General features: G+C 53.7%; 2 protein-coding genes and 1 long non-coding RNA gene across 4 annotated transcripts; 1 reads left to right on the top strand and 2 right to left on the bottom strand.

Moving 5' to 3' along the window:
* Positions 1 to 1058: 1058 nt before the first annotated feature.
* NOX5 (NADPH oxidase 5) lies at positions 1059 to 9447 on the bottom strand. Its single transcript, XM_041469126.1, is given in 16 exon segments — positions 1059 to 1253; positions 1832 to 1998; positions 2104 to 2203; positions 2393 to 2477; positions 3133 to 3257; positions 3592 to 3621; positions 3624 to 3941; positions 4341 to 4483; positions 4864 to 4996; positions 5439 to 5621; positions 6058 to 6230; positions 6757 to 6913; positions 7464 to 7698; positions 8004 to 8214; positions 9031 to 9181; positions 9328 to 9447. Coding segments are annotated over 16 exon segments (2463 nt in total). The 3' UTR covers positions 1059 to 1121.
* A 2939-nt stretch (positions 9448 to 12386) lies between these two features.
* On the bottom strand, positions 12387 to 14548 carry LOC121354392. The gene is made up of 4 exons (XR_005955275.1): positions 14397 to 14548; positions 13242 to 13332; positions 12974 to 13086; positions 12387 to 12777 (listed from the first exon to the last, which is right to left on the bottom strand). It is a non-coding gene; the product is annotated as an uncharacterized LOC121354392 (long non-coding RNA).
* A 187-nt stretch (positions 14549 to 14735) lies between these two features.
* ANP32A (acidic nuclear phosphoprotein 32 family member A) lies at positions 14736 to 27855 on the top strand. 2 transcript variants are annotated; one of them, XM_041468984.1, is made up of 8 exons: positions 14736 to 14943; positions 22020 to 22169; positions 22284 to 22406; positions 23791 to 23989; positions 24770 to 24868; positions 25709 to 25806; positions 26425 to 26485; positions 26604 to 27855. In XM_041468984.1, exons 1-8 carry the CDS (start codon positions 14890 to 14892, stop codon positions 26663 to 26665), a joined length of 846 nt encoding a protein of 281 aa, XP_041324918.1. In that variant the 5' UTR covers positions 14736 to 14889; the 3' UTR covers positions 26666 to 27855. The 2 variants fall into 2 exon arrangements, with proteins under 2 accessions (XP_041324918.1, XP_041324919.1); XM_041468985.1 differs by having other exon boundaries at positions 24782 to 24868.
* The last annotated feature ends 85 nt before the right edge of the window (positions 27856 to 27940 follow it).

Genomic DNA, 27940 nt, shown 5'->3' on the forward strand with positions numbered 1-27940 from the left:
CGGGGGCACCGGGAGCGCTGCGGGCGCCAATCTCTCCCGCGCGGGGCCCCGGCACCGCCGCAGGCCCCGCTGGCACCGGCGCGGCCGGGGGGGAGCGGCGGGAGCGGCCCCGCCCCAGCTTCCCGCGAGAGCGGCGGCGACCAATCAGAAGCGCGCCTTTAAGGGGCGGGGCTTCCGGGCGGAGCGTGCCGTTGATTGGCTGGTTGAGGCCCCGCCCACAGCGTGGTCACGTGGCGAGGCCGCGTGAGGCGGGAGCCGCCGGCTTTGATCGCGATAATTAACGGGGATTAATGAATAATTAATGAGTAATTAATGAATAACTGATGAAAGGAACCGGGAGAGAGGCGGGCTGGGCAAGGCGGCTCAGGGAGAGCGGGGGGCGTGGAGCGGCTGCGCCAGGGGAGGTTTGGGAATGTTGGGAAAATTCCCACCTGGAAAATTCCCACCTGGAAAAGCTCCAAGCATGGAGGAGCTGCCAGGCAGGGCTGGAATCACATCCCGGAGGGATTGAAACCCTTTGGATGTGGCACTTGGGGCAGCGGCACGGTTGGAGTCCAGGACCTCCAAGGGCTTTTCCAACAGAAACAATTCCATGATTCCAAACAAATTCCAGATCCTCCATCCCTAGAAACCACCCAGCTGGGGATAAACCCAACAGAGCCTGGATGAACGCGATTCAATCCCGACCCAGCGCTAACCCCAGGAATTCTGCACCTTGCCCACCAGGAGCTGCTGCTTCGGAGGAGATCCCAGGCCTGGGAAAGGCTGGAAAATCAGGAATTCCAAGAGGAATTGTTATCCAGGGCCTCGCCAGCTCCTGATTCCTGGATTCCCTTGATTTTCCAGGAAAAACAATCCCAATGCAGCGCAGATTCCAGCGCGTTGGAAGGAGTGGCGCCTCTCGGACACCGATTCCCATCCCAGTTTTTCCTTGGTTTTGCCAAGGAGCCGGAATGGCTTCCACGAACCCCAGCATTCCCATCTTTCCCTCAAGATCCAAAGGAAGCTTTCCCATCTTTTCCTGGTTTATTCCCCAGATCCGAAGGGAACGTTCCCCGGGCCCCATCCCCCGCTGGCAGCCCCAGCGGATCCCGGCTGGAATGCCGCGGGATCGGCCCCGCTCAGAAGTTCTCCTTGGAGAAGCGGAAGCCGAAGCTCCGGCAGTGCCGGCGGATGACCTTGGCCAGCCCCGTGGAGCCGCAGAAGAACACCCGGACCTTCCCGCGCCGCTCCGCCGCCACCTTCCCGAACACCTGCGGCGGGAACGCGCCGGGATCCGGGAACGCTCCGTTCCCTTCCAGCCCCGCCCGCTCCATCATCCCCTGATCCCACCCCGTCATCCCTGGGCCAGATGAGACACTTGGAATGTGGTCATCTTTGGGGTCCTTCCAACCCAACCCATTCCCTGATTCCATGATCCCATTCCATGACTCCATGATCCCTGCCCCAGATCAGAAGCTTGGAATGAGATCATCTTCCCATTCCCTGATTTTCTGATCCCATTTCACGATTCCCTGATCCCATTCCATGATTCCATTCCCCAATTCCCTGACCCCATTCCCTGATTCCGTGATCCCATTCCCTGATTCTCTGATCCCGTTCCCCAGTTCTCTGATCCCATTCCATTATTCCATGATCCTGTTCCATTATTCCATTCCCTGATTCCATGATCCCATTTCCCTGATTCTCTGATCCCGTTCCCCAGTTCTCTGATCCCGTTCCATTATTCCATTCCCCGATTCCGTGATCCCATTCCCCGATTCCCTGATCCCTCCCTTGGCGCCGCTCACCCTCTCCACACCCCAGCATTCCCATTCCCGGGCTCCCAGACCTTGTCCCAGTCGGGGCGGCCGGGCCGGGTGCGGCTGCGGAGCCCGGAGATGGAATCCCGCTGTTCCCGGGCCGCCAGCAGGTCCAGGGCCAGCTGCAGCCCCAGCGCCTTCACGTCGCCCTTGCCCAGCGCCGAGGTCATGTACAGCTGCAGCTCCAGGAACTTCCCTGGCAATCCCAGGGATTCCAGGCGCCCGCCGGGATCCGGCCCCGCTCCAGGGCCTGGACCGGGCGGGGGGTTTTCCCGGGAATGACCTGGATGCTCCTGCTCACCTCCCGGCTCCAGCTCCGCCTGCTCCGTCTCCAGCTTGGCCAGGAGGCCCAGGAACCACTGCAGGTGCTGCTGGTCCCGTGTGATCCAGATGAAATCCACCTGGCAGGGCGGGAAAGCCTCGGCTTGGGATCTCACTGGATCCTGGCACCAGATCCCGATACCAGATCCAGCCCCCATTCCCAAAGCTCCCAGATTTGAGGGATGCTCCTGAGCTCTCCACCTCCAGACCCTGCAGCCCCATCCCAGGCCAAGCCTGGATCCCACATCCCCTCTCGCTCCCGTTCCCACCTTCCGGAGCGTCATCTCCTCATCCCGCTGTTCCTCGCTCCAGGAGAAATGGCAGCTGGGGCAGCTCTGCTTCCGCCGCCGGTACCTGCGCGGGGCAGCGGCACTTCCTGCTCATTCCTCCTCCTTCCTTCCCATTCCTGCTCATTCCTCCTCCTTCCTTCCCATTCCTGCTCATTCCTGCTCCCTCCTTCCTTTTCCTTCTCCTTCCTGCCTTGTCCTGCTCCTTCCTTCCCATTCCTGCTCATTCCTGCTCCCTCCTTCCTTTTCCTTCTCCTTCCTTCCCATTCCTGCTCCCTCCTTCCTTTTCCTTCTCCTTCCTTCCCATTCCTGCTCCTTCCTCCTCCTTCCTTCCCATTCCTGCTCCCTCCTTCCTTTTCCTTCTCCTTCCTGCCGTGTCCTGCTCCATCCTTCCCATTCCTGCTCCATCCTTCCCATTCCTGCTCAATCCTGCCCCTTTCTACCTTTCCCTGCTGCTTCCTTCCCCTTCTTGCCCATTCCTGCATTCTCCTCCTTCCTTTTCCTGCCTTTCCTGCCCATTCCTTCCCCTTCCCTCCCGGTGCCTGCCCATGGCCAAGCTCCCTCCAGCGCCCTTCCCGCAGCCCAAATTCCCAAGGAAAACCCTGGCACCTGTGGCCATGGGAATGAACCCCAAGGATTGAGGACTGGAGGACAGCTCCACCTGGGCATCCATCCCGAATCCCTGGGACATTCCCAGGCTGCGGGGGCTCGGCGGGACCCACCGGAACATGATGCTCTGCAGGATGGAGGCGAAGGGGGTGATCCCGATGCCGGCTGCGATGAGAACGGCGTGCTCCGAGGTGAAGATCCGCCGGCTCGGGGTTCCGTAGGGACCGTCCAGGAAGCACTGGGAGAGATCCAGACTCGGGGACAGATCCAGCAGTTCCAGGGGCTGGAGCAGCTCCCGGGCAGAGGAGAAGGGCACAAAGGAGATCCTGGAATTTGGGATCTTCCCGGGGTTTTGTGGGAGCAAGGAATGGGTGGGAAGGACTGGAGATTTCCAGCAGGGCAGGGTTTGGATCAGCCCCAGCTGGGATCATCCATGCACAGGGATGGAGCAGCTGGGAATGGGGATGGGATGGTGGGAATGAGGATGGGATGGACGGGATCGGGGATGGGATGGTGGGAATGCTGATCCCGGCCCATTTCCCGGGATCCAGGAAAGGCAGGAACATCCTCACCTTGACGCTGCAGCTCCGCTGGGTCTCCCCGGGCCCAGCGCCCTGCAGGAGAGGGGAGCAGTGACCACCCCCCCTTCCCAAGCACTCCCAAAATTCCCTGGATTTGGGTGTTTTCCCACTGGGCTGCACACACAATTCCAGCTGCCAATGCCACAATAATATCCAAGGAATTTCTTTCTGAAGAGGAGCTTTTTAAGGAGCTTTATCCAATTTGGGATCCAGTCCCTGTCCCCTGGGGTTGGGGCAGTGCTCACCCCCTGCTCTGGGTCCTTTCCTGGGAAAGTGGCTCCAGAGGCTTGGAATGCCGTCAGCTCCACAGCTCCGTCCCTGCTGAAGGCCACGGATCCTTCCTGGGAAAAAAGGCTGGAATCAGCGATGGGATCACCGCTCCAGGGATCTGCTGGGCCTCCAGCAGGGTCACAGCAATTCCCATTCCATGGAAAATCCACAAAATCCCATCAATCCCAAATCCCACCATCCCATCCATCCATCCCAAATCCCATTCCATGGAGCACAAAATCCCATCAATCCCAAATCCCACCATCCCATCCATCCATCCCAAATCCCATTCCACGGACACAAATTCCATGAGGCACAAATTCCCGTTCCATAGGACACAAACCCTTCAAGGCTGGACAAGCAGGGAATGTTCATCCCAAGGGATTCCCCGGCTGGGATGATCCCATGGGATCCACTCCACATGCAGCTGCACCCATCCCTTTGCTCTGCTCCCAATCCCACGATCCCACCTGTTTCCAGTGCCGGCTCCTCCGCTCCCTCCAGCTTTTCCTGGGCAGGTTTGGCTCCGGGCCGTGCAATTCCAGCTGCTGGAAGTACTCGTAGAGCTTGGTGGTCCATTGGCCCCGCGCCCGGATGTGCAGCCACAGGGTTTCTGTGGGATCAATCCCAAAATCCTGGAATTCTCTGGATTGGGAAGAACTTCAAACCAAACTCATCCCGTGAAACTGGCCTGGCTCGCTCCAAGCCCCATCCCAGCTGGAAAAACATCACTGTGGGCATGGAAAACAGATCCTGGGGGTGGGAAATGGATCCCAGGGATGGAAAATGATCCCAGGGGTGGGAAACGGATCCTGGGTGGGATAACAGATCCTGGGGATGGAATGGAAAACATTCCAGGAAGGGGAAACAGATCCCAGTGGTGGCTCACAGATCCTGGGGATGAAAAACAGATCCCAAGGGTGGGAAACAGGTGGAAAGAAGATCCTGGGGGTGGGAAACGTTCCAGGGAAATTTGCAGGGAACACGAGGAACCTGGCTGCTCCGGAGCACTGCTGATGGAGAAGGGATGCCACTCGTAGGCGGCGATGGCCGGGATGTTCAGGTAGACGTAATCCCCCGGCTGGAAGCGGAAGGATTTTGGCCTCTGGATCACCAGGTGGGTCACCTGCAGGAGAACGGGAGCAGGAAAACTGGGAATGTCCAAAGGATATCTCCCGCTGGTTCCTGTGGAGCTGAAATTCCGGGTTCTGCCTCCCGTTGGGTTTGTTCCCCGTTCCCTGCCCAGTTTGGGTTGCACAAAATCCCAGTTCAGACTGGGCTCAAACTACAGGATTTGGGGAAAAAATTCTGAGTTTCCAGGAGTTTTTGTTCTGCTCTGGTTGTTCCATGAATTTTCATTTAAAAAAAAATAAGGAAAAAGGCTTGGAAATAATTCCTTTGGCCTCCCACTGCCACCTCCAGCTTTTCTGTGTTTGTTTGTTCCTTCATTCCCAGAGTGCCGGGAGGAGGTGGGAGATGGGATAGTGGGATTTGAGATGGATGGATGGATGGATAGGATTTGGGATGTTTGGGATGTGGGGTATTTGAGATTTGGGATTTATTCCCACCTTGGAGGGCAGCAGCTTGGCCTCCAGGATGTGCAGATCCCCCGCCCGGCGCCACGCCCAGCCCAGAACCTTCTCCAGCACAAACAGGGAGCCGGGAATCAGGAACCACTTCCAGAAGTGGGGACCGTGCAGGAGCAGCAGGATCCACACGGGGATGTAGGAGAGGTGGCTCCAGTAGAAAACCTGGGAATGGGACGGGGAATGGGAAGTGCTGGACCCAAATGGAGCTTCCTGGTGGGGCTGCCTGGGTATCCCAGTGGGAAAAGGCAGCCCAAGGCAATCCTGGAATCTCTGGGACTGGGGATAAGGAAAGGACCTTAAACCCATCCAGTTCCAATCCCAACACCTCCCACTATCCCAGGCTGCTCCAGGGACACTCCCAGGGATCCAGAGGCACTCACAGCTTCCCTGGGAATTCCATCCCAATATCCCTATGGTGCTGGGAAACCATTCCCTGGGTCCCGTGGGGAAGAAAATCCCAGGAACCCCGAACTGCGAGTGTGGCGTGCCCAGGGCTCCCGGGCTCCCACAGGGCAGTTCCAGGATGGGCACCCAGGGGTGACTCCCCTTCCCACCACGGCACCCCCGGCATTCCAGCCGGGAATTCCCATGGGATCACCTCGAAGTGGCCGCCGCGCCGCACGCAGGGGCTGGAGCAGGCCAGCATGGCCAGGAGCAGCGCCAGCAGTGCCAGCCCGGTCTGCGGGGCAGTGCCACCAACGCCGCCAGCGCCCGGCCGCGCCCGCCGCGCGTACTCGCCCAGCGCCACCAGCCAGTCCCGCTGTGCCAGGCCTGGGGACACGGGCACAGCTCAGCACCGCCCTGCCACCCCCTGCTGCCCCGCCGGGAATGCCCAGAGCCCGGCCCGGGACTGTCCCGGGCGTGCTGGCACGGGAGGGAGCAGAGGTGGCCCCTGGGGGGACAGAGCCCTGGCACCCGCTGTGGGATGGGGACTGGGGGTACCGGGATGTGGGGTGCCGGGATTTGGGAATACCGGGATTGGGATCTCGCTCAGGACCTCGGCTGTCCGGCGGGAGCCGCTAGAGGGGGATCACAGGTGCCGGCTGCTGTCCGCGCCCTGTCCCCTGTCCGTGCCCTGCCCTGTCTGGCCAATGTCCCCTGCTGTCCCAGTGTCCTTGTCCCTGTCCCTGTCCCCGCCCGTGCACCCCCCGGCACGGCCACCCCTCCTCCAGGGCATCTCCCCTTCCCTGGGACACAGACACCCCTCCCATGGGATCCCGGGCCATGATTCCCCATCCCTGGGCTCCCTGTCCCACTGACCCGCCTGTGCCAGGTGTGCCCCGTGCCCCGTGTCACTGCCCCGCCTGTGCCAGGTGTGCCCCCGCGTGCGCGGTCCCCAGGGCCAGCACCAGGTGTCCCACGCGCTCGTGGCCCCGCACGTGCAGCTCCAGCGGGAACAGCTCCGCCAGCGGCGTGGAGCGCAGCCAGGTCAGAGAGCGCCGCAGCATCAGCGCCTGGGGACAGCGACAGGGGGCAAAGAGGGGACAGGGGTGAGGGCAGGGACAGGGCAAAGAAGGGGCGAGAGAGGGAACAGGGACAGGAGACAGGGACAGAGGTGAGGGCAGGATCAGGGGCGAGGGACGGCGGCAGCGATGGGGACAAGGGACAGGGACGAGCCGTGGGCGAGGGGAGGGCCCAGGGCACCCGGAGATAGCGGGGGGCAAATGGAAATGGGAGGCACTGGGAGATTCCGGGGTAATGGGAAATGCTGGGGGACAATGGGAAATTCCAGAGGGAACGGGACATGTTGGGGGACAATGGGAAATTCCAGAGGGAACGGGACATGTTGGGGGACAATGGGAAATTCCAGAGGGAACGGGAAATGCTGGGGGACATTGGGAAATTCCAGAGGGAACGAGACATGTTGGGGAACCATGGAAAACGCCGGGGACAACAGGAAACTTTGGGCCAGCGTCCCTCCTGGCTACCCCGGGACCCTCCCGGCCTTCCCGGCTCCCTCCCGTCCGTGTCCCCCCGGTGTCCCCGGTGTCGCGGGGCACTCACGGCCAGCAGGGCGCAGTTGAGGTTGAGGCTCTGCCCGCAGCCCCGGGCCAGCGCCAGGGCGGGGCCGCGCTCCCGGTGCCACAGAGCGCCCAGGGCGAGCAGGAGCGCCGTGGTGGCGAGCCAGGCCCCCAGGCAGCACCGCCGGGCCCGCCGGTCCCCGCGGGATTCCCGGGAACAGCAGCACAGCCAGGGCTCAGAGGGACTGGCACTGGGGGGCTTCAGCCAGCTGGCGGCACTGGGAAAATGGGAATTGGGGTTTGGATGGGAATTTGGGGGTGTTTGGATGGGGAACAGGGAGCCGGAGAAGTACCCAGCCCGGGGTGATAGCCAATCCTACAGCCAGAGTGGCAGCATCCCTCCATCCATCCCAAATTCCAAACCCTGCCCCATCCCAAACTATCCCTGATCCAAACCCTGCCCCATCCCAAACCCATCCCAACCTATCCCTGATCCAATCCCAAACCTCTCCAGCTGCTCCCGACCCCACTGTGGGCTCCCCATGGAATCCTTTCCCAGAAATCCCAGAGTTCCCCTCCCCACCTGATGCTCAGGTTCTCCAGGAGTTCCGGAAACGCTTCCAGCTGCTCCTGGAGCTCCGGGAAGGTGATGGAGCCGCTGTGATCCCGGTCGAGGGCCTGGAGCAGGGCCTGGCTCAGGGCCCCGAGCCGCTCCTCGGGAAGGGCCAGGGAGCTCTCCCGGAGACACCCCCGGAGCACCACCCGCAGCTCCTCGGCGTCGATGGAGCCGCTCCCTGGAAACCGGGAGAATCCCGATATCCCACAGCCCTACAGAGTCACCTCCATCCTGCTATTCCACAGCTCCATGGAGTCACCTCCATCCTGAAATTCCACAGCCCCATGGAGTCACCTCCATCCCGATATCCCACAGCCCCATGGGGTCACCTCCATCCCGATATTCCATGGAGTCACCTCCATCCCAATATCCCACAGCCCCATGGGGTCACCTCCATCCCAATTTTCCAGTCCTAATCCAGGAAGTTTCCTTGCAGGGAGGAAAAACCTGGTTGGGTCAGGATCTGCTCCCTGGAGAATCAGATTGATGCCAATATTCCACACTCCTACGGAGTCACCTCCATCCCAATATTCCACAGTCCTACAGATTTTCCAGTGCAAAATCCTGGCTGGGTCAGGATCTGCTCCCAGGAACAAGCGATGGGATAATGGGAATGGCATCCAGGGGAGGCTGAGGTTGGATATTTGGGAATATTCCTTCATGGAAAGGGAAGCATTGGAAGGGGGTTGGGGGTGGGAACAGTTGGATCCGATCTCCGAGGGCTTTTCCAACCCAAACAATCCCACAATTTCAGGAAAGTGGGACGGGGAGTTGGGATTGGAGCTGAGCAGATCCCGCTCTCCCCGGCTGATGGAAAATCCTGGGAAATCCTCAGGTGTGACCAATGGAATCATTGTCTTCCTCCTGGAATTTTCCCATTTCCACATGGAACGAGGGCAGCAGCCTCATCCCAGCCAAAGCCGGATGCTCAGAGAAGACCAAATCCCAAATTTATCCCAAAAAACCCCAACGAATGCCATTTTTCTCCTCTCACCGTCCACATCGTACACCTGGAAGAGGAAGCGGAGCTTTTCCGTGGAATTCCCGTGGAGCAGCCGGCGCAGGGATCCCAGCAGCTCCTCCCGGCTCAGGGAGCCGCTCCCGTCGGAATCGAAGAGCGCGAAAAACCTCTCAGCAAAGAAGGACTGCGGGAAAAGCGGGAATGTTCCCGTGGAGCAGGGAATGGGGAATGTTCCAATGGATCAGAGGATGTTCCCATGGAGCAGGGAATTCCCACTGATCTCTCCCCACTTCCCACAGATCCCATTCCCTCTTCCCACGGATCCCTGACCTCCTTGACCTGCAGGGCGGATTTGAACTCTTCCAGGCTGATTTCCTTCTCCTTCCCAGCGACATTCCCGAATTTTTTGCTCGCCCAGCGCAGCCACTCCGCGTCCGCCGCCGTTCCCATGGTTCTGGAGAGATCCCTAAATCCCAACAATCCCTTTTTTGGCATCTCCTCCCAGCCTCGTTCCAGAGAGCTCCCAGCATGGAGCATCCCAAAGTTGGATCCTGCAGGGATCAGCTGCGTTCCATGGAATCCCAAATTTCCATGGAGCTACTGAGCCCTGGGATAATCACAGGGCCCATGGGAGCATCCCTGGGGGTTCCATTTTCCCAGAAAACCTGAGCCCCGATCATCTCCCATTCCTTCCTTCCTTCCCCATTCCTTCCTTCCCCAGCCCTCCAAAATTCCTCCAATCCCCCACGCTCCATGAAATCCATCAGCACTTCCCAGCATCCCAGATTTCCCCAGGATCCAAAGGAAAATCCAGCTTCCAGGAGCCTTTTCCCATCTCCGCTCTCCTCTTCACCTCCAACAGATCTGGGGAGACTCCAAAGGGAAATCCCAGAAAAGCTCGCAGTGTTCCCGAGGAGAGGGATGGATCCGGCTGGGATAAATCCCAAATCCCAAATCCCTGCTCCCGCCTCATTCCCATTATCCCTCCCTTCCCAAATCCCGCCCAGCTCCGTGGCCCATCCCAATCCTGCTTTTTCCAGCTGTTGTTTATCTCTTTGCCAATCCCTGCACTGGACATTCCCTGTCCCATCCATCCCTCGGGAATTGTGCTCCTGCCAGATCCATCTGGAGCCGTCATTCACAGGATGCAGTCCCGAATTCCGGCCCGTCAGGAACACACCGGGAATGTCTCCTCCAGCCTCCATCCTTTGATTCCCTCCGGAATGAATCCGCCTGGGACGAGGTTGCCATGGGAATGTCAGGAGCAGATCCAGGTACAAACATTCCCCATTCCCACATTCCAGAGGCATCCGAGCCCGTGGGTCCCACCTGGAATAACCTCCAGGAGCTGCTGGAGCACGGAACTGATCCCAGAAAATTCCAAACACCCCCAGGATCTCAGGATCAACTGGATTAAATCCAGCCCTATCCAGATTTTTCCCATCCCCAATCCAGCCTTTTCCCAGGATCTCCGTGCCTTTATCCCGGCATTTCTGGGATCCCAAAGGTTTTTCCCGGGATAGAGCTGTTCCCCCCTTTTCCCGCTGCTTTTCCAGCTCTTCGTGCCATATCCAGGTGCATCCATAGGGAAAAACCTGGGAATTCTCCTGCTCCACGTGGGATTTGGGGCTCCAAGGGGGCTTTTCCCAGCTCCAAGGAACGGGAATTCCAGGTGGGAATGTTGGGAATGGGGGCCAGCAGCAATGGGAGCTCCATTCCTAATTTTCCCTCTAATTTCATGGGATTTGCTCATTCTGAGGAATTAAATCCCTGTTTTTCCCACATTTTCCCTGGATTCCCTGATTCTCCAAGGAATTTAATCCCTTTCATTCCTGTTTTTTTTTCCAGGAACCACACTCCATTCCCAAGTTTTCCTTGGATTCCAAAGGATTTGCTCATCCTGAGGAATTCAATCGGTTTTTCACAGGAAACCTTCCCCAATTCCCAACTTTTCCCTGGATTCCACTTCAAATTTGTTCTATTTTTCCATGTTTTCCACCCATTCTCCCTAAATTCTGAAGGATTATCCCAGAATTCCTTGGACTTTTAACCCTGATTTTTTGGGGCATTTTACCAAACTCTCCCATTAATCCAGGCCAATAAAACAGGAAAGTCTTGGAATATTCCATTAGAAAAATCAGGAACGTTGCCATTATCCCATACATTTTTCCATTAAAAAGAAAATAAATTTAATATTTTAAAAATGGGAGTAACATTTTCCAACTAATTTTAGGGAATTCTGGAGCCGTCCCAGAATTTTCTTCCTCATTTTTTACCTTCCAATCAGCTTTTCAGCATTTTTTTTTCAGATTTTCCCACTTTTTTTCCCTGGAATGCTGCAAAAATTCTGATTTTAAGGGGTTAAACCACAAATTGGAAATTCTTGTGGAATCCCAAGGGTGTTTTCCATGGAATTCCTGGATCCCAGGGATTTGTTGTATCCCAAGGTTCCCCAGCTGGGAATGTTGAGGGTGGGAATTTGGGGAATTCAGGGAATTTTTCCATTCCCAGCTGTGCAGAGCTGGGAGCCGTTCCTAAGAAAAAGAAGGAATTCTTTGTGTGGGAAAACAAAGGGACATTCAAGGGATGAACAAACAATTCCCAGGGATTTTCCATGGGAATTCACCCCAGGAATGCAGGGCAGGAACGGGAGGATTCCTCTGGAATTTGGGAGGGAATCCTGGGAAAAGAAAGGGAAAAACTGTAATTTCCTGTGGGGAAAAAATCCCACAAATTTCATTAAAAATTCCTGCTAAAAACTAATCCCAAAAATTCAAAATTCCTGGGAAAATAAACAAGGAAAAATCCCAGAAATTCCTGGTAAAAATAAATCCCATCAATTCAAAGTTCCTGTTAAAATGGCCAAGGAAAAAACCTCAAATTCCTGCAAAAAAAAAACCCAATCCCACACATTCAAAATTCCTCTTAAACAAGGAAAAAAAACCCAAACTGAAAATTCCTGGTAAAAATCAAGAAGGAAAAATTCCATAAATTCAGAATTCCTGGTAAAAATGGACAGGACAAACTCCACTGAAAATTCCCCTTAAAAACATATCCAAGTAATTTCAAAGTTCGTGGTAAAATAAACAAGAAAAAATCCCAGGAATTCCATTAAAAATTCCTGGTAAAAACAAATCCCACAAACTCAAAATTCCTCTTAAAAATAACCGGGAAAAATCACACAAATTCCTGTTAAAAACAAGGAAAAAACCTCAAATTCCTGCTAAAACCCAATCCCATAAATTCCAAATTCCTGATAAAAACAAACAAGGAAAAAAAATCCCAACAATTCCCATTAAAAACCAACCCCAGAAATTGAAAATTCCTATAAAAACAAAGCAGGAAAAAACCCACCAGGAATGAAAAAAAATCACAGAAGGAAAGTAAAATATGGAAAAATAACCCTTCAGATTTATTCCCAATATAACAATCCCCAATTTTTTTAAAATTCCCAAACACTTGGAACACAAACAATGAGAGAAGCAGCTTTAAACATGGAATGTTGGCTTGGAACTGGGAATAAATTCCCTCAATAACGAAAGAAAAAGGAATTTTCTGCACCTTCAAACAATCAAAATCCACATTTTTCTTTGGAAAAAAAAAAAACAAAGGAAAAAGCAGCTCTGGACTCCCAGAAATTCCTTTGAAATCCCAGCCTGTCCCAGCAATCTTTTTTTTCCAGGAGAAAAGTCCTTTTCCAGAGGTTTTCAGCAGCACCAGGAGCAGAAATTCCATGAAAAGTTCCCAAAGATTCAGCCCAGGAGCCACCTCTGGACACACCTGGAAAGGAGAAGTTTAAACAGAGCTCAAATCAAATTCTACCTCATTCCCAAATCCCAAACATTTGGAAAAGTTTGGAATATTCATTCCAATCAAGGATTTCTCAGCCAATCCCAAACTTCCATCCTAAACCCCTTAAACATTCCAAAAAAAGGAACATTTTGCAGTTTTCTTTTGCTGAAATTGGGATTTTTACCTGGAGTTGGATCCAGCTTTTCCCGTCCCCTTCCCAACATAATTCCTGCTGATTTTATCCATATTCCTGGAACTTCTCTGTGCTCACAGCTGAGACTTCATCTCCATCCTGAACTGTAAAATACATTAATAAAATCAAGTTTCCCAAGGATTTTCAGCATTCCCTTGATGCTTTCCAACACCTCTTTGGGATTTTCCAGCCCTGTGTTTTCCAGGAAAAGCAGGAAGGGATAAACAGGAATTTTAGAAGGAATCAAAGCACTTTTTACCTGAGTTCTGCTCCAGCTGATGGGAACTGTTTGGAAATCCCAAATCCTTGGAAAAGAGCAGCTCTGGGCTTGGATCCTCATCCCTCAGCACCTGGAAAAGGATCCGGGAGCAGGGAATTGTTTGGGATGGGAAGGAGTGTCAAGTTCATCCCATTCCACGGGCTGGGATCATTCCCACTATCTCAGGCTGCTCCAAGCCCACGCTGGACATCCCAGGGATGGAGCCCTGGGAATTCCAGACCCACGAGGAATTCCTTCCCAATATCCCACCCCCATCTCCCCTTTCCCAGTTTGGAGCCATTCCCTGTGTCCTGTTCCTTATCCCACTCCCTTCTCCAGGAGCTCCTTTAGGCCCTGGAAAAGGCTCTGAGGATTCCTGGATTCTTCCCTTCTCCAGCATTCTCAGCCTCATTCTGCTGTTCCTGGAGTACCCAGTTTTCCTTCAAAATTCCTGGGATTTGGCTTGGAAAGTACCTCCAACCCATCCAGTTCCAACCCCAACGCCTTCCCCCATCCCAGGCTGCCCCAACCTGCCTTGGGACATTCCAGGGATGGAGCAGCCACAGCTCCTCTGGATACTCCATCCCAGACAGGAATTCATTCCCAGTATCCCAGCTCACTCTGCTCTCGTCTAGCCTGAATCCATGCCCCTTATCCTGGCACTCCAAGGGAAAAAAATCCCTTCCCATTTTTCCTGGGAACTGAAGGATTCCCGTCCTTGGCCCTGCTCCACCTCAGCACAGCCGGGCCCCGCTGTCCCTCAGGGACCTTCCCGGGGGATCCTCCCGCCCTTCCCTTCCCGGGGGTCCCGACCCTCCCCCGTTCCCCTGGGAGCCGCTCCCAGCCCGCCCAGGCAGTCCCCGCCGCAGGGACCCCTGTGAGGGCGGCCCGGCCGCTCCCCGTCCTCTCAGCGCCTCACCGGGGCCCTTCGCGGTACCCCGGTCACGGGCAGCGCCTCCCGTTCCCCTCCGGAGCCGCTCCCAGCCCGCCGAGGCGGCCGCGGCCGCGGGGACCCCTGTGAGGGCGGCCCGGCCGCTCCCGCTGCCCTCAGCGCCGCCGCCCCTCCCTCGCTCCGCCCGCCGCTCGCGCTCCGCCCGCCCCCCGCCGCCGGGGCCCGCGCCATTGCCCGCGCCATTCCCGTGCCTCGCTCCGCACCTTTCCCTCCCTCCTGGCTGCGCGCCCCTGGCCGGGCGGCTCCGGTTTGGCCGCCGCTCCCCGCCCCGGCACCTCCCCCAGGCTCGGGCGAGGCGCAGGGCGCAGCGCGCACCGTGCCCGGCGCGGCGAAGCCGCGGCCGCTCCGTCCCCATCAGGCGGCAGCGCGGAATGAGCCTGGGCTCGGCGCCGGGCTGTCCCCCTGCCCGGCACAGCCGCTCCCCCATTGGCTTCCGCCGCGCCTCGCGCTGCTGATTGGCCGAGACGCGGCAGCGGCGCGCTCCGATTGGCCGATCGCGCCGTCAATCCCGGCGGAGCCCCCGGAGCGCCCGCCCCCGCGGTTATCAGGTTAGTGCGCGCCGCGGTGCTGCGCTCGGGCTTCCGAGCGGCGCTGGGCGAGCCCGAGTCCCTCCGCGCCCCGCGATCGGGGGGCTCTGCACGGGGTCACTGCGCCAGCCGAGCCGCGCACCCTCCGCGCCTCCCGCCAGCCACGGACATGGACATGAAGAAAAGGATCCACTTAGAGCTGCGGAACAGGACGCCCTCAGATGTAAGCAATGCAATGCCAAAAAAAAAAAAAAAAAAAAAAAAATTAATGCTAATAACGCTAATGATGAGAATAATAAAAAGGCATCCCACGGTTAATTTTTTTTTTTTTTTTTTTTTTTTGGCGGGGTGGAGCGTGCCAGGTGTTGGCGGGGCCGCTGCTGCCCTTGAGGTGCCTACCTGTGTGTGTGGGGGGCTGTGCCCCCCGCTTTGGGGGGCGCGGGGCGCTCCGGGGACGGTCGGGGGCTCCCCGGGGCTGCTCCTGCCCGTGCCGGGCTGCGATGCCTCGGAGAGGGGCTGGCCGTGCATTAAATAAAAAATAAGTTGCTCGCTGCTCTCTCTCTCGGCGTGTTTAGTTGGCAAATATTTGTGCAGGGTGCTGGGCTAGGGAGAGGCAGGCAGGGACTGCGAGTGAGTTGCGAATGGTTTAGTTTAAAGTGCGTCTTCATTTCTTTGCAGTGATCAGGCAAGAGAGACTGGGGAGCCATATTTGTAACTTTGTAGTCCTCATGAACGCGCCCTTTCTCTCTCTCTCTCTCTCTCCCTCTCTCCAGATGCTGAGAAGATAAAAGGAAAGAATTTTGAAACCGACGCTTAGCGTTGGTTGGGTTTGGTTTGGGCTTTTTTTTTTTTTTTTTTTTCCCCCCTGTTGTTGGTTTTTTTTTAATTTTTATTTTGCGAGCAATGGGGCATCGCCGCCGGCAGCGCGAGCGTTGAATAATAATCCTAATAATCATAAGAATAATAAAAAATAATATTGGAAGAAATGAACGCACTCTCCACCCCCTCCATCCCCACACACGCACAAAAAGGCTGGATGTGTGTGCGTGTTTTTCCTTCTTCCCCCTTTTCCCCCCCTTCCTTCCCCCGGGGCCGGACTTCAGGTTGTTGTTCCGCGTCTGGCGGAATAAACGGGGGACGGCGAAAAACTTTGGCAGGACAAAAAAAAAAAACCAACAAAAACCCAACCAAAAAAAAAACAAAACCCCAACAAACCCCCAAAACAAGCAAGAAAATAACGGGGGGAGGGGGGAGGAAAGGAGCGAAAAATAGGAAAACCACCCCAAAAAGAGTGGGCGGGAGGTGGCCGGGGGCAGGCGGGGCGCGAACCCGCGGCGGGGAAGCCCCTTCCCCTCATCCCCCCCGCCCCGCCGGGCCCTCGGCGCTGCCCGGGGAGGCTCCACCGAGCCCCGGCCCCGCCGCGTCCCGCGAGCCGCCGGAGGCTGCGGGAAGGGGAGAGCGGGGGGCGAACGTACCTCAGCGGGCAGCGCCCGGGGCAGCGCGGCGGGACGCGGCGGCCGAACCGAGCGCGGTGTGCTCCGGGGAGGGAGGGGGGGGACGGGGGACGACAAAGGCGGGCGCGGGGCGGCGGAAGCTGCGCTTTAAAGTTTAAAAACTCCTGGGCGAGCAGGAGGAGGAAGAGGAGGAGGACGGCGAGAGGAGCGGGGGGGGTGGGGGACGACTCAACGGCAAACCCCGCGGTACAACCGCCATGGCTGGGGGGCTCCGTGAGGCGACCGCAGCGCAACTAGGACGCGGCGCCATGTTCTGTGCTGCCCCCCCGCCTTCCCCTCACGGCCGCCGCCTCCTCCTCCTCCTCCTCCTCCCGCCGCCGCCGCTGCCTCGGCCGCGGGCGGCCCCGCGGGGCCGTGAGGGAGCCCCGCTGGCGCCGGAGCTGAGGCGCTGCGGAGGCTGCGGCGGGGCCCTCCCGACATGACGGGCAGCGCTGCCATTTTGTCGCCGGCCGCGGGGCGGGAGGAGATTCGTGAGGGCCGCGTTGGGGTAAACCCCCCCCCCCCCGAAAAAAAAAAAAAAAAGCTTTAAAAAAATTAGGTTTTATTGACTATGTGGGACACCGGGAGGTCCGAACGGGGCCGGGGGAGCACCGGGAGGAGCCCCGCGGTTCCCCCGGGTGAGCAGCGCGGAGCGGGGAATCCGCCTCCTTCCTGGGCAGGGCCCTGTGGGGAGGCAGCATTGGGCTTGCGAAGTGTTTTGCTCCTTTTCATCCTGTTTTTTCTTATTTTCCCCCCGCTTTTTTTTTTTTTCATTATTTTTTTTTTCCTATTTTTAAAGTAGTTTTCTATTTTTGCTCATTTTTGCCCCCATTTCGCCTCACCACCCTCATCGCTGGAAGTTTCTTCCCCATTTTAAAGGATGTTTAGAACCAGCCTCCAAAGGGATAAACTCAATTTTCCCCTCTTTTTCCATGCTTGCATTTTGTGCTGTTTCCGCTCGCTTTCGTCTCTCGCCAGAAAAAGTTGGGAAAACTCGGAGCTGGAGGGAGTTCCCTGCTCCTCAGGGCTGGGAATGGGCAGCAGGGAGCTGGAAAATCGGGATCATTTCACCTTTCACCGCTTGGTTTTCCTTGGAGTTTTCAGGGAATTTGGTGCCTTGATCCCCCCAGAGTGTTCTAAATCCCAGTTTTCCTGTTTTTTTTAGGCAGAGAGCATTCCAGCTGGGAATGTTGTTGTGTTCTTAGCTGTGTGCACGTGTTTTTTAGGGAATGAAGTTAATGGGTTGAATTCTGTTCCTTTAAAATATTAAAGGAAAATCCTGCTAAGTCCACCCTCTGGAATTGGGATTTGGCAGGAATATTGATGGCCAAGTCGTTTATTCCTGGATTTTAGGAAGTTTGGGATAGGCAGGATGAGTTTGGGAGTTGTTTCCTTTAATTTTGAGTGTTTGTCCTCATTATTTCCCAATTTTACGTGGATTATCGAGAAATCCTGGGAAAATCCCCCTGAGTTTTGGGAATCTCCTTGAATTCTGTGCTGCTTTCTGATTTAAATTGTCCTGAAATCAGAATGAAATCTTTGGATGTGGATGGGGTTTTGTGCTTTTTCCTGAGCTTCTTTGGGATGTTTTCCACCTGGTTCTCCTATTTTTCCATGGAATTCTGGGCTTTTCCATTGGATAATCCCAGAAAGTCACATCCTGATTAATAAAACATCCTAAAAACATCCTCAGGTGGATTCTGTGGAGAAATTCCTTCCTCAATCTCATTTCTGTTGTTTCACTTTTTAATTTTCCCTTTATTTTTTATATTAATTCAGTGTCAGGAAAAAAGTGGATTTTACTGCTGGAAAATTGGGAATTTTTGGGTGTTCAGGCAGTTTTTTCCACAGGTATTCCCACTTTTTATCCCGTTAAATTTACAAATCACAGCAAAATTGTGATTTTATTTCTCTTATTAATATAATTTTAGTTATAATTAATTAATTGCTCTTAATTTCCTTCAGGAAGTGTTCTCCTGGGCAGATTTTGGCACTTTTGTGCTCATTTCCATCGGAAAATCCCAGGGGAAATCCAAGTATTGGGAAGCAGGGGTGGCTGGGGGGTTAAAATTAGCCTGAAATTTTGATTTAATTTGGGAAAAAATTCCTTGGTCAGCCCCAGATTCCATCAGAATATTTGGCATTTCCCAAGAAAAGGGAATTCTCAGGAGGCAAAAAGCAAATCCAACAGAATACCAGGGGAAAAAATGGGAAAAACAACTGAGAGAAGAAAGCTTTTTTTAAAATATATTTTTAATTTTTAAGGGAATTTTCCCACAGATTTTCCCACTGTTTTCCTCTGGAATTAAAATTTCCAAAGGGAAAAAAAAAAAAAAAAAAGAGCCAGGAATGAGAATATTGGGAATTTAAAAGCCAGGATTGGGAGGAATAAAAGTCAAAGTTTGATACCTGAGGGAATCCCTGTGGATTGGAGGGAGGGAGAAACTTTGGCTTTTTTCCTGGGAAAAAAAGGGAGGATTAGCAAAGAACCTTCCTAAAATTCCTTCCTAATGCCAGGGGAGGCTCAGGTGGGACATCAGCAGGAATATTTTCATGGAAAAGATGGATAAACATTGGAAAGCCCTTTTGGAATTCGATCCCTGGAAGTGTCCAAGGAATTCCTGGATGTGACACTCGGAGCTCTGGGATCAGGCTCAGCTTGGACTCAGTCCTGGATGTCTTTTCCAACCTCAGGGATCCCGGGATGCTGGGAGTTGAGATTCTCGGTGGGGTTTTCCAAGGAATTTGCAGCAGAGCAGGAATTCCAATGGGAATTTTGGCAAAGTTAGGGATGAGTTTGAAGTCCAGTTGGAACTTCCTGGGATGGGAATTTGGTGTTCCTTGAAAGGTTGGATTGATGGCTGTGTTCCATGGATTCTTCCAAGTCTTTTCCAAGGATTCCCTGATTGTGGGTTGGAATTCCAGCTGGATGAGCTGGTGTGAAAGAGGCGGGAATGAAGCATGTTCCCAAGGATCCTGGCTTTCCTCAGGAATCCTGGATTCCTCAGATCCACCTGGGGACTGCTGAAGGGACCAGGATTTCTTGGCTAGGGGGAATTCCCATAAACTGGAGCTTGGAAAAATTCCTGGGAAGCCCCGGCAGCCGCGGTGCCGCTTCCATCCGTAGAAGTGCCGGTGGAATTCTGCTCCCGATCCCAGTATCCGTGTTAATGCCATCCAGTCCCTTCCCTGCCTCTGCTGCGGGATTCTCTAGGCTGGATGATTCCTGGGATTTCCATGGAATTGGGCTGATGGATTTCCCAGGAATTGGGTCATGTTCCATGGCTGTTTTCCAGCACTGTCTTTCCCTGCCCCGGGAGTTTTGGGATTCTCTTCCCAGCACATTCCCAGCCAGGAGATGCTCCAGGTTGGAAATCAGTGAATCCCATCTTGGATATTCCCAATGGGAGTTTGGTATTCCCAGGAAAGTTTTAATCTGGGAAAGTGGTGGGATTGGATTGGTGGCTGGATTGCATGGCTAAGTGGTGTTTTCCAAGGATTCTCTGATTCCAGGTTGGAATTCCCGTTGGGATGAGCTGGTGTGAAAGAGGCGGGAGTGGAGCATTCCCAAGGATCCTGGCTTTCCTCAGGAATCAGTTTATCCCATCTGGGATATTCCTAAAAAAGCCCTGCAGGCCTGTATCCATATCCCAAATCCTGTGGGGTTTGGGGAAGGAATTCTGTTTGTCTTGGGGCAGGAAAAGGGTGAAAAACCTTGGGAATTCTCCCTTCTCTGTGGAATGGGATCCTGCTCCAGGTCAGCTCCTCATTCCTGAGCAGCAGCAGCAGCTGAGGTTCCCCCTGGAATGGGAATCCCATGGAATGGGAATCCCCGGTGGCCACGGGCCATGGCACCTGCTGCCCTCCCTGCCCTGGGCAGAATTCCAAGGGCTCTGGAAAACCTGGAAGAGCTCCGGAGCAGTGGCCAAGCGGACACAGAGCAGCTGCTGGGAGATATTCTGTGGAATTCTTCCCTGTTTCCCACTGGGAATGGGACCGCGCTGAGCTGCCGTGGGGTTGGATCATGGAGAGCTTGGAATTGCAGCTGGAATTCAATTAATTAATTATTTTAATTGTGTTCTTGATCTTGGGGGTTTTGGGATGATCTTGGAGCAGGGTTTGGCTCATTGGAGCCTTCGGAGCAGCTCCGGTAATCCCGGGATTGAGTAGGAAGCTCATCCAAGCTTTTGTTGGTCTGGTTGCGTTCCAGGTGGGATTGGAATGGGAAATCTAGAGAATTTCTCGCCTCCGGTTGGAATTTTGGGGGAGACAAATCCTTGGAAAAGTTCCCTGTTAGAGATGCTGTGGAAAGCGACGGCCTCTCCCAAGGCTTCTCCTTGAAATTCCGAGATTTTATGGAGAGGGAATGTGCCATGGAAGGCAGAGACGCCTGCGGGGCGTTGGGAAAAATCCCACAAATCCAGTTCCTCCTCCTTTCCTTGGGGAATCCTCCTGGATTTCCTTGGGGATTCTTAGGGCATGGAGCCATCCTGGAATTTTGTTTGGAGTGCTGTTGTTTCCAGGGATTCAGGGAGGTAACACCGACACGATGTTGCTCTTGGGAAGGGTTGGGAATGTGCTCTGCTCTTCCCAGACTGACTCTGAACTCATCCAGGCTTTCCAAATGTGGCCTCTTGGATTCCAGGAGCTTTCTCCATGGATTTGTTGGATACGTGCCTTTGCCCAGTGCTGGAAACAGGGAAGGAGGGAATGTGGCATTTGTGCACCAAACTTCCTGAAAAGCGGGGAGGAAACAACCATCCGTAAAAAATTCCATTGAGAGGTGGGAATGGGATGGTTTTTAAAGTCATTCCAACCCAAGACATTCCCAGATTCCAAAACAATACAAATTAAAAGGGAAAAAAGGCAGTTGGGTCATCAGCCTTCATGCTAAGGGATTTTCCTTTGTATCCAAGACCATTTCCAGCTCTTCCTTGAATCCCCGCTCTACACCTGAGGGAATTGTTGTCTAATTCCCTGGTTTTCTGTGCAATTCCCTGGTTTCCATGCTGAGGGAGGATGGAGGGATGGATATCCCACTCCTGGATCAGGGCTGGAGCTGTTTGTCCCTCAGTGGGAGCTCTGGGCTCCTTCCCTTCCCTCCATTCCCGCTCCCCTCGGCTCCCGAAATTCCTGTGAGGAATTCCCAAATTCCTCTGAGGCAAAACCCACCTGGGGCTTCCTGGTGAGGATCCCAAGCCCTCCTGGCTCCGTGTCTGGAGGTGCTGGGATGAGATAATGGAGCAGGGACACAGATAAGGAGGATTCGCCTCCATTGCTCTTTTCCCGCTTTTTTTTTTTGGTTGGAACTCTGTGTGTGTGTGGAGAACATGAGGGGAAAAAACTGTTTATCCCAAGTGGATCTTCTGGAGAATCCTGATAATTAAACACCATTAAGGGATGAGATACATGAATTTTCCGCCCAAATTTCGACCCAATGAGTAATTTGGGAATTTGGGGGGGCTTTTTCCCTCACATGAGGGGAAAATCCTCTTTATTTATCCCCAAATGGATCCTCTGGAGAATCCTCATAATTAAACACTGTTGAGGGAAAAAAATCCACTTATTTTCTATTATTTTTGGGGGGTTTTCTATCTAAATTTCAACCCAATGAGTGATTTGGGAGTTTATTTTGGGAATTGTGGGATTTTTTTACCCTCAGTTTGTGGGATCAGGAGCACTACCTCCATCTTGCCTTTCTTCTCGACACAGCCCCAAACTCCTGCATTTCTCTGCTGAAAACCTCCTGATTCTTGCGAATTCCCTGAAATTCCTTCTACTTTTCCATGATTTCTTCCCTTTGCAGGTGAAAGAGCTCGTTCTGGACAACTGCAGGTCGTACGAAGGGAAAATCGAGGGCCTCACGGATGAGTTTGAGGAGCTGGAATTCCTCAGCACAATCAACGTCGGCTTAACCTCAGTTGCAAACTTACCAAAGTTAAACAAACTTAAGAAGGTAAATCCCACCTCCCCGAGGCAAATCCCTCCTTTTCCCCTTCTCCACGTGTGGGAAAAGTGGCTGGAAATGGGATGAAATGGGATTTTTGAGGATGTTTTTGGGCCTTTGCAGCTCGAGCTGAGCGACAACAGAATCTCAGGAGGCCTGGAAGTGTTGGCAGAGAAGTGTCCGAACCTCACGCACCTAAACCTAAGCGGCAACAAAATTAAAGATCTCGGGACAATAGAACCTCTGGTGAGTCGGGATTGCTCCTGGGAATGGGATTCATACTGTTCCAAACCCTTGGAATTCCTTCCTCTATCCCAGCTTGCTCCAAGGCCGGCCTTGGGCGCTTCCAGGGAATGTCGCTTCTGGAATCTGTGCCAGGGTCTTTCCCCCCTCATTCCTTCCCAAAATACCAGTTATTCCTGCCCCCTGCATCCCAAGTCCTGGGGAGTTGGTTTTGCTCCAAGGAATAGGATTAATCCCATTCTAAACCCTTGGAATTCCTTCCTGTATCCCAGGTTGCTCCAAGCCCGGCCTTGGGCGCTTCCAGGAAATGTCGCTCCTGGAATCTGTGCCAGATCCTCCCCTCTCATTTCTTCCCAAAATCCCAGAGAATCCCGGGATCCAGGCCGCATCCCAAGTCCCTGTCCCTGTTCCCGGTGAGCCGCTGCTTCCCTCTAGTGGCTGCCGGGCTGGGCTCCCCCATTCCCGGCGGGAATCGCCGCAGCTTCCCAGGATTCCGCAGGCTCTGGATCCATCTCCAGGCACTACAGTTCCCATGAAAATCCTGGCAGGAGCAGCTCCTTCCTGGATCTCCTTTCCTGCAGCACAGGGAAAAGGCAGAGCTGGTAAACTCATGGAAAAACCTGGAAGTGCTCCCAGCTCTCCCAGTTTTCCCATTTCCAGGCCTTTTTCCCAAGTGCTTTCCACATAAAGGGAAGGGAGATGTTCCTTTAGAGTTGGTGTTTCTTATCCATGAATAAGCCTTGATACAAATACTCAATTCCTTTGGATTTTATTTTTAGGATTTCCAAATTTGTGAGCAGTGCAAACTTATTCCCAAAGAAAAATTCCACAAAACCGCCAGGAATTAAATTCCTATTTCATTTCCATGTGTTTTTTAAATTTTCTGTAGTCTAAGGAAAAATAATTCCATCTTTTAAACCTCTCTTATCAAAGTTCTCGTGTCCAGATGCTCCATTCCTGCTTCCATCTGCAAGAATTCATTTGGGATAATTCCCTGGACATCAGCTATTCCTGGATCTGGCTCCTTTGGGATGCTTCCCTGGATATCAATTATTCCTTTGGATTTGGGAGCTGCAGGACTCCAGGGAGAGCCTTTCCCATCCCAGATGAAATTGGGATTTTCCAAGTGGTTTTTCCTGGATTAGGGGCGGAAATTCCAGAGGGAGCTGATTGGGAAAGAGGGGAGGAATTGGTTTATTCCAAGGTCAGGCAATTTGGGAATTTGGGGTATTTTTTACAAAGATTCCCATTTCTTTTTTCCATGCCTGCCATCTCCAGGGAGCCCAAAACACCCCCAGGAATCCCTTGGGCACGTTCCCCGTGGGGTCCGTGCCTTTGGAGGGAATTCCTGCGCCAGCAAACCTTCCGAATTGCTTTGTTTTCCCAGAAAAAATTGGAAAACCTGAAGAGCTTAGACCTGTTCAACTGCGAGGTGACCAACTTGAACGACTACAGAGAAAACGTGTTCAAGCTGCTGCCGCAGCTGACGTACCTGGACGGCTACGACCGGGACGACAAGGAGGCGCCGGACTCGGACGCCGAGGGATACGTGGAGGGGCTGGACGACGAGGAGGAGGATGAGGATGGTACGGGAATGGGAACCGGCACCGGGAGGGATGGGCGATGAGGGAATGAGGGGAGGGATAGAGAGTGAGGGGAGGAGTGAGGAGTGAGGGAATGAGGGGAGGGATAGGGAATGAGGGGAGGAATGAGGAGAAGGAGTGAGGGAATGAGGAGGAGTGAGGGAATGAGGGGAGGGAAGAAGGGAAGGAGCGAGGGAATGAGGGGAGGGATAGTGAATGAGGGGAGGAATGAGAAGGAGTGAGGGAATGAGGGAGGAGTGAGGAGGAGTGAGGGAATGAGGAGAAAGAGTGAGGGAATGAGGGGAGGGAAGAAGGGAAGGAATGAGGGGAGGGAAGAAGGGAAGGAGTGAGGGAATGAGGGGAAGGACCTGAAGGAATGAGGGAAATGACCTCATTGTCCTGAAGGAATGGTGGGAGAAGGAGCTGTGTGTCCTCAGGGAATGAGGGGAAGGAATGGCGGAAAGGATCTCTATGCCCTGAAGCAATGAGGGAATGAGAGGAAGGACCTTGGTGTCCCAAAAAGAAATGGTGGGAGAAGGAGCTGGGTGTCCTCAGGGAATGAGGGGAAGAACCTCGGTGTCCCAGAAAATGAGGGAAAGGACCTGAGTGTCCTGAGGGAATGAGAGGAAGGAATCAGGGAAAGGAACTGCATGTCCCAAAGGAATGAGGGGAAGGAATGAGGAAATGAGGGGAAGGACCTGAAGGAATGAGGGGAAGGAGCTGGGTGTCCTGAGGGAATGGCGGGAAGGAGCCGGGCAGGGCCTGAAGCAGCAACTTCCTCAGCTTTATCCCTAGTGAAAGACCGGGACGACAAGGAAGCGCCGGATTCCGACGCCGAGGGATACGTGGAGGGGCTGGATGACGAGGAGGAGGATGAGGACGGTACGTGGGATGTGCTCCATGGGATCCTGCATCCCGAAGGAATGAGGGGAGGAGGTGGCGGGGCCTGGAAAATCCCATTCCTCCATCTGGGAATGGAGGGGTGGGATCAGGAAAGAACCACGGGAAGGGACTGAAGGAATTACGGGAGCAGGGATGAGCACGGATAAGAAGGACTGTCCTGGAACTGTGGAAATCCTCATGGGAAAGGGTTTCCATGGGCATGGAAAAATGCAGGAATTAGGGAGCTGTTTAATGCATGGAAAACACTGGGGAGCTCTAGTGAATCTGTGCCAGGAACTGAGGATGGAACAGCCTGGAATTCCAGGAAATCCCAGGGAATCTCAGTGCTGTAGGCACCACTTTTCCCTGGCTGCCCCTGGAGCCATCCCAGGATGAGGATCCAGCTGATCCCAGGGAATTTTCTGGATTCTCCCATCCCAGCAGCACAGCAGAAAAGCTGGATGTGCACTTTTCCTGGGAATGCTGAGTGGGAGCTCTGGGAAGGTTCCCAAACACATGGAAAGCACTCCAGGGGCTCAGCACTTCCCAGTTTGCTGCTGGGAATTTTGGGAATTGCCTAAAAGGCTGGAATTTTGTGTCCATGGGAAGGCTCCTGATGGATGGTGGGAAAGTTCTGCTCCATCTGTTCCTGGAAAAGTTGGGATTCCCCAGCTCCCAAATCCTTGGGAATAGTGGGAAGTGGAGCAGCTGGAGTGACTCCAACCCTGCATTCCCTGACAATCCTGTGCTACCCCTAAGGAATTCTCTGCTCGGATTTCCAGATTTTGGGTGGAATTATTCCAAAAATCTCAACTTTTTCCATGGATTTTGTTTTTCCAGAGGAGGAATACGACGACGACGCTCAGGTAGTGGAGGATGAGGAGGATGAGGAGGAGGAGGAGGAAGGGGAGGAGGAAGATGTGAGCGGAGAGGAGGAGGTGAGCCTTGGAATTCCACCTCGGGAATCCGCGGGATCCGGCTGGGAAGGGCTGGGCAGGAAATCCAGGATTTGAGGAATTTTAGGATTCACTTTGTGCTGGGGTGGATGAAGGATGGGATGGGGGGAAAAGTGGGATTGGAGGGGAAAATGGAATAGGAGGGAAAAATGGGGTTTAAGGGGGGGAAATGGGATTGGAGGAAGGAAAACGGGATTGGGGGAGAGAAAGTGGGATGGGAAAGGGAAAAACAGAATTCCAGGAATTTGTTTTCCCTCTCCTCCAGCCCTGAATCCTCTCCTGCCCCTCTGGAATGTTCCTGAGCCCCCTCAATTCTGCTTGGAGGCTCTGGGTCAATCCAGCTTTTCCCATTCCCATAAATCCCAGTGCAGTTTTCCTAAACTTGGGAACGGCACATTCCCACGTTCCCAGCTCCAGCTCAGGGATCGATTCCCTGGGATTTCAGTGCCAGCTCCTGCTATTCCATAAAAAATGGGAGTACTGGGAGATGGCTTCTTGCTGAGGACATTCCAAGGACTTTCCCTCCTTGGAAAATGGGATATTGGGAAAGCTTCTGGGCTGATCCCAAGCTTTACATCCCGCTTTTTCCTGGAATTCCAGGAGGATGAAGAAGGCTACAACGATGGCGAGGTGGACGACGAGGAGGACGAGGAGGAGCCTGGTACGGAACCAATCCCACTTATCCTAAGGAAAAACCACCTCAGTTCCATGGAAAATGGAATTCCCGGAAAAGCAGGAATGCGGCTCCTGGAATAATGGGAATTCTTTCTTTTTTCCAGAGGAAGAGCGGGGCCAGAAGAGGAAACGAGAGCCTGAGGATGAGGGGGATGAGGACGACTGAGCAGCTTTTCCCTGGAAAAAATTCCCTCTTGTGATTTGACTGTTTTTATCCCGGAATTCCCCCTTTTCCCACTCCCGACCCTTTGGATTTCCTTTTCTTTTCCTGATTTTTTTTTTTCCGGATTGTAACGTTGCTGTGGGAACCGAGCGGGAGCAGCAAGGGTGGGAAGGGAATAAAATCCTATTTTTACTGCCGCTCCTCCTCCGATTCTTTGGGAATTTTTTCCTTGGATCCTTTTCCTTGAATCCCTGGAACTGCGAGAGTTGAGTAGGAACCGAGTTGGGAATTCTCGGAGCGGAGCTTGGACATCTCGGAAGCAAAACAAGGAAAGAACCGAGTTGAAATCCATGGATGAGCCGGGATTTTCCCACCTCTGCCATTCCCAAATCCACATTTTTTTTGGGAATGGCAGCCAGGCCTCCTCCCTGGGGTGGCAATGGTGCCTTGCTCCATGGGTTATTTTTTTGGGAATGCTGCCATTTCCAGCCCCTTTTCCCAACTTTGGGAATTCCCTCTTTGTAAATAGTGACCAAACGTTGGTTTTATGGGAATGTTGGATTTTTCGGGATGGGTTCGGAGCTGGTGACTTTGCGATCCCTGTGTGTTGTGTGTTCCCAGTTCTCCTTTAATTTGGGAGGGAATTTTAGGTTTTTTAGGAATTTTTTTTAATTTTTGGGGTTTTTAGGGGAATTTTTGGGGATTTTTGTGGCTCTAGTGCAGCCAAATCCCTGGAAATGGCAGGCATTAAAAAAAAAAGGGGGATCTCTACAAAAAATATCCCAAATTCCCAAATTTCCCGACCTTGGAATAAATCAACTCCTCCCTGCTTTCCCAATCAGTTCCCTCTGGAATTTCTGCCCCTAATCCAGGAAAAACCCCTTGGAAAATCCCAATTTTTCCACCCAGAAAGCCAGGAATTCCAGGAGACTGCCTGAAATTCCATGGGCATTCCTGAAAATTGTATTTTCTTACCTTGTGGGAGGCAAAAAAAAAAGGAAAATCCTTGGGGAATGTACAGATGCCACGGGAAAAATCCCTTTGGAAGTGACTTGGATTTCCTAGGAAAGCTTCCATGTGTAGAAATCCAGCGGCTCCAGGTTTTTTTGGGAATTTGGGGGGCCCGGCAGAGCCACCTTTGGAGTTTTTGTCTGTTTGGCTTTGAGGAATTTCAATAAAGCTTTTGATACAAATCCTGCCTCTGGAATTCTTTCCGGGAAAACAAGGAATGGCAGCCCTGGAAAAGCGGGGATTCCCAGATCTTTTTAGCACCGTGAA

Source organism: Pyrgilauda ruficollis, unplaced genomic scaffold, assembly GCF_017590135.1.
Source record: "Pyrgilauda ruficollis isolate IOZ18807 unplaced genomic scaffold, ASM1759013v1 scaffold23, whole genome shotgun sequence".
Classification (NCBI taxonomy): Eukaryota; Metazoa; Chordata; class Aves; order Passeriformes; family Passeridae; genus Pyrgilauda; species Pyrgilauda ruficollis.